General features: G+C 39.4%; 2 protein-coding genes across 4 annotated transcripts; one reads left to right on the plus strand and one right to left on the minus strand.

Annotated features, from left to right (window-relative positions):
• Positions 1-238: 238 nt before the first annotated feature.
• Positions 239-3,711, minus strand: LOC135637694 (pentatricopeptide repeat-containing protein At1g09900-like). Its single transcript, XM_065150411.1, has 2 exons — positions 1,685-3,711; positions 239-840 (listed from the first exon to the last, which is right to left on the minus strand). Exon 1 carries the CDS (start codon positions 3,637-3,639, stop codon positions 1,927-1,929), a length of 1,713 nt encoding a protein of 570 aa, XP_065006483.1. The 5' UTR covers positions 3,640-3,711; the 3' UTR covers positions 239-840; positions 1,685-1,926.
• A 459-nt stretch (positions 3,712-4,170) lies between these two features.
• On the plus strand, positions 4,171-13,130 carry LOC135638565 (uncharacterized). Of its 3 annotated transcripts, XM_065151729.1 has the most exons (9): positions 4,172-4,544; positions 4,679-4,810; positions 6,153-6,312; positions 7,313-7,368; positions 9,651-10,637; positions 11,460-11,588; positions 12,077-12,382; positions 12,512-12,568; positions 12,861-13,130. In XM_065151729.1, the coding sequence occupies exons 2-9, from the start codon at positions 4,694-4,696 to the stop codon at positions 13,026-13,028; spliced, it is 1,980 nt and encodes a 659-aa protein (XP_065007801.1). In that variant the 5' UTR covers positions 4,172-4,544; positions 4,679-4,693; the 3' UTR covers positions 13,029-13,130. The 3 variants fall into 3 exon arrangements, with proteins under 3 accessions (XP_065007803.1, XP_065007801.1, XP_065007800.1); XM_065151731.1 differs by having other exon boundaries at positions 4,171-4,810; positions 12,095-12,382; XM_065151728.1 differs by having other exon boundaries at positions 4,172-4,810.
• The last annotated feature ends 1,834 nt before the right edge of the window (positions 13,131-14,964 follow it).

Here is a 14,964-nt window from a genome sequence, read left to right on the forward strand (position 1 = left end):
TGCATTTACAATCTTGAAGAGGTTAAGATGAACACATGCTTTATTATTGGATTAATTATATATTATCTCTCATAATTAAATTTTTTAATATTTTAATTTTTAGATTTAAGTAATTTATGTTGAAATATTTATAGTTATGAAAGTGAAATGTTTAATTTTATTTATTTTAATATTATCGGTTTTATTAATAAAATATACAACATATGATAATACGTGCATGAATGATATAAAAATGATGGGAAAAAGATAATTTTAACGATGATAGCATTGTGGGTAGTTGTGGTGGTGATCAACGATAATGACGTGGTGATTGACCATGCTAATATCGCTTCGAACATTGATAGGGAAGAGGAGGCAAAGAGATGAGGCATCTGCGTTGATATCGAACGAGGAAGAGAAGGGAGCTACACTGCTCTACCTCCTCTTCCTCCTTTGGTGTTGCTTTGCATCTACGTCAATCTTGAAACCCTAGCCAAAATGACGATTCTCAATCCAAAGGCTATTTGCAATACGGTGATTCATCGTTTCTTTGTTGTCTCGCTCACTATATCCATCGCTATCATCCTTTTGATACTCTCCCCGGCCACCACAGTGCCAAAGGTGAGTGAGAAGGATGAGGGTTTGTTGTCTCTCCCGCCATTAGATCTGTACTCTTCGAGCCTTCATTTTGTATGACGATCAATCTTTGCCATCCGATCATATCCCCTCCAATCGCAGGCGGAGCTGATCTGAAAGTAGGTTAGTGACCACATTGTTGTGGTTGGGGCATATCTATTTGTTTGGGCGTTGACTAAAAGGAGAAGGAGGGTTTGGATTTGGCAGGAATGAGCTGAGGTATCTCTGCATAAGAATCCAAATATTACCTTTTGTTTGACTGATAAAAAATAAATGCTCTTGAAATTTTTTTTAAGAAATATAAAACCTAGAAAAAGCAGCTCCTTTATACTCAAACTATCACACCCTGTACATAATTTTCTTAAAGGTCCTAAATAGAAGTTCCATATTTTTCCACACAAATCAAAATTTAATCCTCCATCATGTCAGTTAAATGATTTAGAAAATCCAGTTTTGGTTCATGTCATATTTGGGAGGGTAGATAGTTAACCTATCTTAGAGAACCTCTTTCCCCATTCCTGCTTTAGTTTTCTAAATTTATAGGTGGCATTTGCAGGAATAAAAATGGTATTCTAAATATATTGATTGAATCATGCAAAAAAACAAAAAAGATTGATCTAAGTAGTTGTTGAGAACATAACCCAAGTTGTTTGAAGTAATCTTGACATACTTAATTCAGAAAATTTATGTATATTGCATTATGATCTGATTAATATGCAGGACAGCATTTTCTCTCCACATATGCAACACAACAATACTCTTAACAAAAGTATGCAATAAGATAAAGGTTTTACATCTAGAATGACACAATACTTTACATCCAGAATTTAACAAACAGGTTTCACAATAATTTAGACCTTTTTCCCCAAAGTGATCAAAGATCCCTCTGCAATCATGATGTAAGTAATGGTAGGCTGAAGACAGATTAATAATACATGACAAAATAGGAAATGGAGAAGGTAGACCAACATATCAGTACGCAAATAGTAATACCACTATCCACCTATCTTTAATGAACCAAATCAAGCTAGCAAGATAACTTTTCCTTACAAGAGGATAGTTGTCATACCAGAATGAGTTAGAAATGTACTTGTATCAGAATGTTTGTAGCCCTGGAACTTCAATCACTCAAGTTGGACAGTCATTCTGAAAATTGATTTCAGCATTAGGATCATGGAACCTGTTTTACTCCAGTCAAAAACTCAACACCGAGGTTGTCAGGTGAAAATGAAGAGGTTCACACTCCTTTACCCAAATCTCATCTTGACAAAGCTTGCTATGGCCAAGGATGATCAAGTTGCAGCCTTTGATCTATATTTTCGCAACCACATTTTCCATGGAGTTGTTCTTCTTGACGACTCCTCTAGAACATAATTCACCAAGTAGCTCCAAAGCCTCAGTGGTCATTCCTTCATAAGCTAATCCTTCGATAAGGATAGTGTAGGTTGATTCAGTAGGCATGCACCCGTTCGAAACCATATAAGCAAAGAAATCGATAGCTCGAACCGTCTGCTGAGCTTTACAAAGTCCCAAAATGATCGAGTTGTATATATTGGCATTGGGTCTGGTCCCCATCTTCTGCAAGTCCTGAAATATGTTGATTGCTTCATTGATTCTACCTTCTCTACTAAGACCAGCAACTAGTGAGGAATAAGTAATTACGTCGGGATGAAGCCCCTTCTGCATCATCTCCTTCAAAAGCTCCAGTGCTTTCGATGTATTCCCAACCTTCGACAGCCCATCGATGACCGTGTTATATGTAATCAAGACAGGGGAACATCCCTTGCCTCCTAGTTGCTGAAGCATCTCGAGAGCAACCTCAACCTTGCCATCCTTGCACAATGCAGTAAGCAAAGTGTTATATGTCACTATATCTGGGTAACACCCTCTCGAGACCATTTTATCCAAGTACTCTAGTGCTCTGTCCATCTTCTTCTCCTTGCAGAACCCGTGAAGCACCGGGTTATAGCTCATCGAATTGGGCGTGCACCCATGCTCGGGCATCTTCTCCAACACATCGATGGCACGGGCCAACAGCCCTTTCCGGCACAAGAAGTTGATAAGGATGTTGAAGGTCACGACACTTGGCGAGCAACCCTTGTGGATCATATCTGCCAACAGCTTCTCGGCGTCCATCCACCGGCCTGTGCTGCACATGCTCCTCAGGATAATGTTATGGGATATGACATTCGGATTGCAGCCGTACGACTGCATGCCACTCAAGAACTCGATCGCCTCATCCAGCCTACCCTCCTTGCAGATCCCATTTATGAGGACGTTGTACGTGACCACATCCGGGGTGCATCCCTTGGCCCGCATCTCATCCAGGAGCTTCATCGCCTGCCCGACGCCGCTCTCCTTACAGGCGGCCTCAATTAGAATGGTGTAGGTGAAGACGTCAGGAGCGCAGCCCCGCTGAAGCATACTGTCGAGCAACTCGAGCGCCTTCGTGAGGCGGCCCCGCTCGCAGAGAGACTGAAAGATGGTGTTGTAGGTAACGACGTCGGGCGGGACGGTCATGCGGCGGAGGAGGCGGAGAGCGGCGTCGGGCACGCCGGACTTGCAGTACCCCGCGATCATGACGTTGTAGGTGATGACGTCGGGGGCGGCGCCGGAGGACTCGAGGAGGTCGAGGACGCGGGCGGCGCTGCGGGTGCGGCCGAGGCGGCAGAAGCCACGGATGAGGCTGGTGCAGGGGATGATATCGGGGACCTCGCCGCGGCCGGGCATGGCCTCGAGGAGGCGAAGGCCCTCGTCGAGCTCGCCGAGCCGAACGACGCGGCGGAGACGGTCGTTGGCGGGGTCGGACGGGCGGTGGGTGCGCCTGGCGGGGGCGGCATGGAGGGACCGAGTCCGAGCACGGTGGCGGTGTCTACGCGGCGCAGTGGGGATAGCAAAGGAAGAAATGACGGCGGGAGGCGTTCGTCGAAGTGGGAGGAGGAGGCAGCGACAAGGGTGGGAGTCGCTAATGGCGGTTCGAAAGGGGCTACGAAGGGGAACGGAGGAAGAGGTCAACAGATCCATTACTGTTACTGTCCGGAAGCGAGAGAGTGGAGGAGCGAGCGAAGGTTATTAGGGAGAAGCGGCTGAGGATAACGTTAGCCGACGCGGTTAGGGAAGGAGGTAGACGAGGGTATTTGAGGGGATTTTTTTTTTGTTTTAAATAAATATTTTTATTAGGTCAATTTACGAAAAAACGCTATTAGTTTTTGAAAATGTGAGAAACTTTTAAAATAATATATTTTTAATTAGACTATGAATTATATTTCAAAAAATCTAAAGCCTAAAAATAAGATATTTTTATAAATTTTAAAATGATTATGTTATTAAAATATAATTTAAAATTATGAAAAACAATCATACCAACTTAATTGTGGATTTAGACTTTATGTAGACATGAAATTACACATGTGATACCATATATTTGGGATCTAACAATACATATTAAAGTGATAAATAAAGTGATACCATCACAGCCGTCGAAGCATCCCAATCGCTCTCATCACCGTTTAATCCCGGTCTCGTGGCGTTCTATATCTGGTGCAACGCTCCCCTACGGTGCCCCTTTCTCTCTCTCGGTCTCTCTCTCTCACTGCGCGTTCCATTCGAATCCCCAATCTTTCCCCCCATTTTACTTGACCTTCCTTAATCCTTTGCTTCCACCGTCCTTGATCTGAAATTGTTGGGTGCCAGTGCCGATTAAACCTCCTATCGGATCAATTACTTAGTTCTGATGGGAGCTCAGTCAATATTCTTTAGCTTTCTTCTCTTCTGGCCATGTTTTGTGGGGAATTGATAGCGAGTTTCTTCTCAAGATGCGGATTTCAGCTTTGCAAGTGATTTCTTAAGTTTGATGGAGGTTAATTTTTGGTTTTCCATCAAACTCGGTGATTAGGTTTTGGGTCTTCCACTTGGTGAAGTTTATTTAGGTGATGCTTGGAGATTAAAATTAATTCATTGTTTCTTCCCCCTAAATTTTGTGTTCTTTTTGTAATTTTTAAGTTTTGTATAAGTTGTTTATTGGGTTTGTATTAGGTCTATCTTTTTATTTTCTGTTTTGCAGTAATTGTTGCATGCAATGGAACATTCAGTGGCTACCATCATTGATACGACGAGTAGCAAGATGAAGGATGACGAACAGACTAACGATAAGAAGATCTGTGATTCGGAGCCAGTGGTTTACCAACTTGTTCGGGTAATTGTTAGTTGGCAAACTTTCAATCAGTGTTTATTTTGATTACTCAAAGCTCTTGTTTATATGTAAAGTGAAGAATTATATAGACTAATACTTTCATTCAATTGATTGTAGAAATGAATTCTTAAATCACTAAATCTTAATTGATCAATTTTAACTGAAATATGCATTTAGGATAAGCATTGGATTTTGCAATTGTCGATGTTGGGGTTTCATGTACAAGAAGGTTCTTGCAAGTGGTTGTCTACATGATCATCAAAGTATTTAAATACCTATATAAAGGTTAAGTTAATACTTACAAATGATGCCTTCTAAATGGCCTTTTATAGGGGCAATTACGTGGGGGATATTGATGGTTGCAGTTCCCATGACAAACTACACCAACTGAATCTGCTTATGCTGAAATGTGTACAACATCATGTGCTTAATGCAATATAGGTGGACGGTCAAGATTGACTAATGACTTCCATTTAACACAACATAATTTAAACATATATTTCATTGCATGGCAACATGCTCACAGATGCGTGGATCAGTAAGATCAGTGCTCAGTATGCAGACTAGTCTTGAGAACTGAGATTTTTAGATTAGGAAACATTTTAAAAGCATCATTAAGATTTTTGTGTTTTCAAATATTGTGTTCGGTATGGTGGATCCTATTGTTGGAAAAACAATATTATTGCTACTCAAAATCTGAGGATATAGCACATAGTCCAAAGTGAACTTGATTTTTGAGGTGGATGGCCAACTTAACCTTGTGGTCAACCTGATCTAAATATGAAATTGCAGAAGCAATCTTTTAAGTACTTGGTGATGGAGGGAGAGCGCCAAGGAATTGGTAGTCCCGTCTAGCTCAGCTAGTTTAGTTAAGCATGTTTTCTTTTTTTTTTTTAAATGCTCTTTTTGGTTTAGAGCTTCATAGAGTTTCTAAACCATTTAAGAATAGGCACAAGAACATCAATTTACTTATTTATAGAAGAACCAATCTTGTTTGAAAAACGTAGCTCCATAAGATGTAGTTCAGCTTCATGACCTCATTGGTATGTACCCTTGAGAATCCCCACATTTATATTATACTCTTTGATATTTCATCAGGATTCATGTCCAATGAATCCAGAAAATTAGTGCTCATTTGGGTTTGATCCATTGATATCTAGCGTAAATAATATCATCTTTAGAGAAGATAAAAAACCCCATTGCTCTTATCAGTTTCTGTTAATGCTAGGTTTTCATGATTAAACATTGATGCTTCAAGCTCAAGCTCTTACATCTTCCTTATGTAAATCCTGATGACACATGAGATATCATGAACCTTTTCTGTTATGGGTTTTCTTTCAATCAGGTTGAAGGTGATGGAAGGCTAGTTCCCGCTACTGACGATGAGGTTATTGAGGTGGAGCAATTACTCGAAGATAAGAAGAGTGACCTGGCTAAAGTGAAAGCTGTTGGTCATGATGAACAATGTATTTCCAATGAGGTTTTCTCTAAGTCTGACTTGGAAGGTATTGAGCTATTGACATATTGCTTTCCCTTTGAAATACTTTCTTTCGTGGTTTTGTGTCTGTAATTACTTTTATATTTTTTGTGATTATTCAGTATTATCCTGACATATCTGCTTTTTTGTTAGCCATTAATTTCAGGACTATTTTATTCTTTATGCCCTTAGGAAATGTAGTCTGGCTATGGCTGGTTCTTATACTCTATATATTTCTTCTATCTTATGAAAATCTCCTTTGTTCCTTAGTTTTTGGTACTTCTCCATTTTCAGTTGCTGTTTGAAATGCACACATTTTTTTCTTATGTCATGTAGTATCCAACTGTCTTTCTTTTACTTACGTCATGTAGTAGCTTATATATGGTAGGTTCTATTACTATAAGTCCCAATTTTCCATGTTTTATTTGCGCCATGTAGTGGCCAATATATGGTAGGCACTATTACTATAAGTCCCAATTTCCATATACATAGCTTTCATCATAGCCATGTGCATTAAGACTTCAGTAAATTGTCCATTTCCACTCTCTGTTTTCATTTTACCTGACATAGAGTTGTACAAAAAGATTAAATTGCTTTACTCTCAATTTAATGATTTATTTTTTTTCTGGACACAGAGTTGTCCATAATGATTAAATTGCTTTACCCCCAAATTTATTGTTCGAGGTGCGGTATGGTGTGAGTACTGGTTATTGCAACTAATTTGGTTTGTGGCACATGGGAAATAAGACTACTTGGTTCATTATTTTGGATCCTCCTACATATTTAATCATTTAATTAGATTACTTGCTGCATTCGATAAATTGTTTTGGTCTTACTGTGTAAATTTCTTAGACAAAAGTAGTCAATAGTTTTTTATAATTATTTTAGCTTACAATTTATAATTTCTAATACTTCATAGGAAAACAAATGTCACTGCTAGCTTAAATTATGCTTGGAATTATGTTGTTTCACGGTATATGCATTTTTTTTGTATTGAACTTCATACATCAGTAAATTTTGTATATCAGGAACCGTGCAATCTGGGAATGCTGACATTTCAAGAAAGTTGAATGCTAGGCTTGAGGTGTGTGTTCCTTCTTGGTGCATCAAGCAGTGAGAGCATGAATAAATTTTGTACTTGTTTTTTGTTGTATTATAACATTCCTTGTGTGAAATCTTATGCAATGAAATTTAGTCCAAGCTGGTTAGTTCTAAATGTAGATCATCAGCATTTTCACTCCAGTTCATCTAGTCTACTCTCTATATATCTTTTATATCTAGGGATATAAGTGAAACCCTTCATTGGATAAATCTTACTTTCACATATGGGTGTGACATAAATGTTGAAACAAATCATCCATTGTTTTACAGACATTCAGTGTATGGGATTTGAATGGTGGTATGAACAAACTGTATGCAAATCATCACCACTGAGGGATTAGTTCTTTGTATGCTAACCACATTGAATTTGAAACTTGACATTGGTTAGAGTTGGTTTATACCTAGAACATAACAAGGGCATGTACAAAATTGAACCCATTTAAATATCATCCAAATTATAATTAGAATTAATATAAATAAATGAATATTTAACTTGCAATGGAGGGGGGTTCTAGTTTTAACAAATTTAGGGATGAGGGGTTGATGAAACCCAACTTTGCTGGAGCTTAATGGGAAAATATGAATACATTCTTAGGCAAAAATTGTTTGTGAAATATTCTAGCTTAGCTTAATCTTGATGTCTAGAGGTGCTAATTGGTCTAACTAGGCTAAGTTATGACAATATTAGGATTGGGAAGCTCTGAAGCAATACATATTTGTAGCCAAGTTGACCCTGCCTTGGCTCTTTCTCCGTAGTGTTGTTTTAGTTTGGCCTCTATTTGTTCAGCCAAATAATTTGCCTAGTGATGTGACGCTCATTTGATGGGCCACGGCATCAATGACAATCTTGATGCCAATCTTGGCCTTGTCCATCTTCAAGGGCATGGCATCATTCTGAAGTATCACACACCTCTTATTGCATGGGACAACAGTGGAAGTTTGGTATGCATCAAAGTTGACGTCCAAGCTGACTCGGGACACTAGATCCTATTATTATGGTGGGCATGATTTTTCTTTAATTTGGTTAGTGCATATCAAGGATTTCATATTTGAGTGCTGGAGTGGAAGAATACAGATGACGAAATGGAAGACAATATTAGGTGATTTTCCTAATTATATGTGAATTCTAGTAGATTTGACTGAGGGTCTTGGCCTTAAGGCTCAGAGTTCATTTGAGCTGATCCAACGAAACCCCAGGACCTATAATTTTGGACTTGGATCTAGCTTAAAGGCGACATGGTCCAGGCCCTTTACCAGCATCTAGGAGATTCTTTTCTACAAGCCTTAATAAGTGGTTCTAATATATGGTTGTATGGTTGTTGAAGTTAACTATTCATTTCACTATGAAGTTCTATTTGGAGGACTGGCTGATGTTTGGATGAAGGTCTGGAGACTGTATCATCATGTTACGACTAATCTCTCTTTCATTTTGAATAAGAGATCCAGTATGCCTTCAAATTTTAGCCATAGGAACTTTTTTGTCTATCCATCTTATATATAACTCTTAGTGCTCATCAAATTTTACATGCTCAATTTTGGTCTAATTGTAACCTTTAATTTGTAACATTTGTCTCCATAACTCAGGTTTAGAATTAATCCTAAACATTCATTGGCTAAAAAAATGTTTTCTGCAAACAACTTACTTCATGGGATTTATTATACGTATGGTAATATGTGACTAGTGTTTGCCTCTTAAACTGCTTATGAATGGGCCTCGTAATGTACTAGAGTAATGATCAAACATATCTGAGACTGAGAGCGATTATTAGCTGAAAGTAGCTATTCCCTGCAGTAAGTGAAGGTTGCCTTTAGAAAAAGCAAATGTGTGAGTGAGCATAATATTGTTTGTTAAATGTACAACTACTTTGTCATGCACCTGTGTATTCCTATCGCATACTTTATCAATCTTGATATGGAGAACTTATATGATTGTACTGAGGTGTCTGCTGCATAGTTTCTCACTTGTTTCCGAATAACAGCTATTGTTAATCCTATCTTGAGGTGTACATCAGGCAACAGATTAGATGTCCCTAACCTACATGAACGTAAGAAAGACATCCACTTTATTACATGTTTGTTGACAACTATCATGGAATTCATTGGTCAAAGTCAAACAATTTATTTACTGTACATGAGTAGTTTCTTATCATTTTATCTCACATCTTCATTTTGTTATTTCAATTGATTAGTTTTTTCCATTATGTTGGTCTTGTTCTTCAGCTATTTTTTCTACCTTCTCTTTTTGTGGTTTATTTTACCATGTAGAATATAAAGGTGATGTTAAAAAAAGTTAAAAAGGAAGAGAGGCTGTTGTTGTCGGGTGAATCTCTTAATTGTTCTCCCAAATTCATGGCTATGGAGGATTCAACATCTGACAGATCTAACACCTCAAAGGCATGTATTGACAAGCATGAACCTGAGAATCCGTCTAGGGAAAGAGCAGCAAGTTCTCTGGAGCTTAATAGCATCCACATTGTTGAAGTAGGAACCATCGAAGCATGCTCAGGTCCCATGAATAAGGCAGCAACTAGTAGATCATCCATTTCTGAGTCTTGCAGTAGCTTATTACCTGATTTTTCTATTTTAAGAGGAGAAATTTGTTTGGATAATTTCTCAATTAGGGAACTTCAGGAAGCTTTTAGAGCTACCTTTGGGCGTCATACATCTGTTAAAGATAAGTTGTGGCTGAAGCGGCGGATAGCAATGGGGTTAACTAATTCCTGTCATGTTCCAACTGCACGTTTTACTATCAAAGACAACAAAATAATTCTCAGTGACCTGAAAGAACCTGCAAGGTTGCAACAGTCCACGATTGAAGCTGAATCATTATCCATGGACATTCATGCAACAAATGTTAGTCCCCAAGATATAAAAACTTGCTTAAATAACCAGATGGAATTTCAACAAGTGTCTGGTAAGAGACTTGGAGTACTTCCTTCAAATGATGATGTAAAAGATGAAAATATACAGATGGAGCAATGTGCTGCCAAGAGGATGAGAAAGCCCACAAAGCGGTATATCGAAGAACTTTCTGACCTTGAGACCAGGGAGTGTACTGCTAAATCATATTATTGTGTGAATTCAGAACAAAGTCAGTTCCCTTCAAAAGCTCAGATCATGCCTTTCCATGGTGGTACCCAGAGAAGACTTTCTTCGACTAGACACGAATCCCTAAGAGGATTCAGTTTTCAGGTACCATTTGTACTCAGAGCCAGAAGAGGACAACCTAGGAAGAATTTAATGGCGCTTATGGTATGTATATGTTCAATTAAGCATGTTCTTTAGCTTCATGGTGCCGAAATGTTGAGTTCTAATTGTCTGATAGTTACTTTAGATCATTTTATTGTTTCTCATGTAAGTGAAATATCTTGCTTTGTTTTTTCATGGAGGATGGGTGTTGACGTCATGGTAGAATTGCTCATTTATGATCTAGTAGATACCTAGGGTCCAAGTTGAGAAAACGTTTTCTTCCTAGAGCTCATGGTGGTGTGAGCCTTGTGCCTTGGGCTGTCCTCTTTTGTTCTATATTGCTAATAGGCTAAGATAAAATTTTGAATTCGGTAAGGCATATATCTATTGTTTATTTTACCAAAAATACATGAATCCTGAAAAGCTGAAAGACAACAGTTGATGATTTTATCAAACAATCACAAGATTTGTGCATGATCCAAGTTTCACTTAACTGTGAATTGAATTGACTGAACTCTTTTCAGCATCATTGTTGAGTCTTGGTGGAGATCAAACTAAATCTATAAATAGGGTCTTATTGCCTAATTCCACAAGTGCGTAGCTGGCATTGCTTGTGAATTTTTTATATCATATTGCTACTCAAATCAAGAATGGCACCATGAAGATTATTTGAACAAAAGAAAGATAAAGTACGGGAGAGTATTTCCTTTTTTGGGAGAACTATAATATGAGAATTTTGTTGTTATATACCATGAATAGTTAACCTCCATTCTAGTTTAGGTGAAAATATTTCTAGCTCCCAAAAGCATCTTTCTTTAAGAAATATCTGAATTACTTTTTTAAATTGAAAAAAGTTGTAATATCAACCTTTATGCCTATTTGTAGGAGTACCACCCTAATGCCATCTCTCGCATAGTAAAAACAGCTGTTATGATACCTGTCCTGGAAGAAGACAAGGAAAATGGAAGCAGTTCAAGGGAAACCAGATCTGTTCCTGTACAGATGTTGAACACGGTAAATTGATACAAGTTACCATGCAGCTTTATTCCTATACTTTGTGTTGTTGGTGAAGTTCCTATGCTTTTTAGTATCTTTTTATTGTTGATTCTTATGTAGTTTCCAGCAAGTTTTAAAACTTCTAAAGGATAGACATCTCAGAATATCAGGAAGTTGCAAGTATTGCCAACCACTTACCTTTAAGACTTAGTTCCTGGGAAGTTTGATCTTATCATGTTTTGATTTTTAAAAGTCATTTTCACTAGTCGATTGACACACGGACTTCGTGGATGCATTCTGATCGTATTCTATTCGCGATAAAGCTTTCTTTCGCTTTTTTCTGAATTCATTTATGCTTAGTTATGACATCTCACATCTTTTTCTTGCCTCGGTGCTTTATCATGGCCATCGGCTTTTGGTCACAACATAAATACACACCAAACTTTGTGGACCCTGAATGTGTTGAATGCATTTTCAGAAAATCTCAATTGGCAATATTCTTACAGAATTTATCATATGTCAAGAGTGTTGCTGGTGAGGAGAGTGTGGAAATGGATTGTGGAACGTTGAACTGTGAGGAGCTAGGTCCAGAGCACAAAAAGTTAGATGGAATTGGAGATACTGCATGTGATAATGTACCTAAACAACTGGCAGCTAAGGCTAATGTCAGGAGGAAGCATCATAGGGCTTGGACTCTATGTGAGATCAGGAAGCTAGTTGATGGAGTAGCTAAGTATGGAGCTGGAAGATGGTCTGAGATTAGAAGACTGTCCTTTGCCTCTTATTCTTATCGGACCTCTGTTGATCTTAAGGTAATGTTCACATGGTCCTCAACTCTGAATCAGGAACTTAAATTCCCTGTTCTCAATGAACTGAAGATGAAATATATTTGAACTATAAATTTGTTGATAAATCCCTAAATTGTTCTATGGTTTCTTCAGGACAAATGGAGGAACCTACTGAGAGCTAGCTTGGTACAGTGTCCTACTGAGAAAGAGGTAAGTATCGTAAGACGTTTCGATCATGCATTCTATTAATCTTTTCAGATTGTCTGTGAAACCATTCAACATCGATATGCATCCTTCCATATAGATACTGAACTAGCACCTATTTCCCATTAGATTTTATTAATTAGTATATTTTCTTATTATATATCACAATTAGGATCATTTCATAACGAAGTTGTCACATTATATGGATTTTAAGGTTGACTGACAATTTTGGTTGTGATTCGTTTACAAAGAAAAGTGACTCAGTTCCTCTGGTTATTTTCGCCTTTTGCTCGTGCAGGCAAATAACTACCGCAAACAGACTTCAATACCAATACCGGCATCCATTCTATCTCAGGTCAGGGAATTGGCAAAATTGCACGCACAGACTGGGATTAAAGTCAGCCCTAGAAAGTCTGCAGGCCATGGAAGCAGCACAGTTCAGCGAGAAGGATATGGTTTTATATGACACTTATGTAAACGAAACAATTCAAAGTAGTAAAAGCTAACAACATTTAGTCACTCTGTAAATTATTTTGATATGTATGATGTTCATAATATATGTTATGCATGTAAGTCTCCAAATCAGCTGGGATTTCAATATCAACAATTTAGTCACTCGTAAATGTTATGCACCTTTATGTGGAGGTCAGTACAGCTTGGACCTATCTTCATCTTCAAAGTGCAGGGTCGTCTAAGTAGTCTCTCAAGGGGAAGGATGGGAGAGCGAGGTTGGCTTCGGGGTTGTGATCGAACCTTCGAGGGCGTTTCGAGGGGTGCTTGGCCTATGTCAGGATTTTGCACAATAGACTAATGTCATGTGAGGTTTTCGACTAAATCTTTTCGATGGTTAACTCAATTAGTATAAGTGTGTTCTCTCTTTCTCCTAGGGAATTAGTTTTTCTACCTACAGAGATGGTTGAGGGGTCTGATAGTTGATAATGACCATTAGTACCTCCTGTGGCGCGGTTGTGTGGGTGGCTAACTTGTATGCCTCTTGTGGCACGAGTTGGCTCGCTTGGGCTTCTGTGACATGGCACTGACTTGTATAGTCTTGCGCGGCATGGAATCAAGCAAAGGGGCGCCACGATTTCCTTCTACGTCAAACAAATGTTGAGTCGTGTTCCATGTCGACTCTACGGTGGCTATCAACTAGTGACCTATAGTTGGTGTGGGAATACTCCCTGTCGTTCGTGTCCCCCCCGGAGGATTGCTTTGAGAGCCTCGTAGATGGGTTCGAGGTACATCATCTGATGCCTCCATTGGTCGGGGTTTTTGCTTCTTGGCACATGGCTTTGATTGGGTCCCACTGATTCAAATGTCTCGGGCGCTCTTCTTCAATGGTGTTGCCACCATAAACGCCCCGATGTGATTCTTGTTGTCTCAATTCATATGCCTCAGGTGCATTTTGCCTGGTGACTTCTCCATGGTCGACTCCTCCTCTCGACATACCTACCTCGGGCATGTTTGGCCAATGGCCTTATTGGATCTCTTCTTTTTCCCGACTTACACACCTCGAGCATGCTCTGCCTCGTGGCCTCGTCACGATGGGCCTTGGATATGCTGCTACCTCCTTCTCAATTTGTATAACTCAGGCACATTTGGTCCGATGGCCTCATTGTGGCGGGCCTCGGATCTTCTGCGACTTCCTTCCTGATCTGCATAACTCGGGCGCATTTGGCCCAATGGCCTCACCATGGCGGGCCTTGGATCTTTCGTTACTTCCCGATCTATATAACATAAGTATATTCGACCCAATGGCCTTATCGGGGCGGGGATATTCTTTCACTACCTCCTTCTTGATCTATACAACTCGGGCACATTTAGCCCAATGGCCTCACCATGGTGAGCCTCGGATCTTCCACTACTTCCTTTCCAATCTGTACAACTCGGGCACATTCGGTCTGATAGCCTTGTCGTGGTGCACCTTTTCTTCCACTACCTCCTTCCCGATCTATACAACTTAGGCACATTTGACTCAATGGCCTCACCCTGGTGGGCCTCGGATCTTTTGCTACTTCCTTCTCGATCTATATAACTCTGTCACATTCAGCCTGATGGCCTCACTATTGCGAGCCTATTCTTCCGCTACCTCTTTCATGATCTATACAACTCAGGCACATTCGACTCGATGGTCAGGCTGTGGCAGGCCTTTGGCCTTTTCTTCCACTACCTCCTTCCCGATCTATACAACTCAGGCACATTTGACTCAATGGCCTCACCCTGGTGGGCCTTGGATCTTCCGCTACTTTCTTCTCGATCTATATAACTCTGTCACATTCAGCCTGATGGCCTCACTATTGCGAGCCTATTCTTCCGCTACCTCTTTCATGATCTATACAACTCAGGCACATTCTACTCGATGGTCAGACTGTGGCAGGCCTTTGGCTTTTGAAGTATAGACA

The sequence above is a fragment of the Musa acuminata genome, chromosome BXJ3-5, assembly GCF_036884655.1.
Source record: "Musa acuminata AAA Group cultivar baxijiao chromosome BXJ3-5, Cavendish_Baxijiao_AAA, whole genome shotgun sequence".
NCBI lineage: Eukaryota > Viridiplantae > Streptophyta > Magnoliopsida > Zingiberales > Musaceae > Musa > Musa acuminata.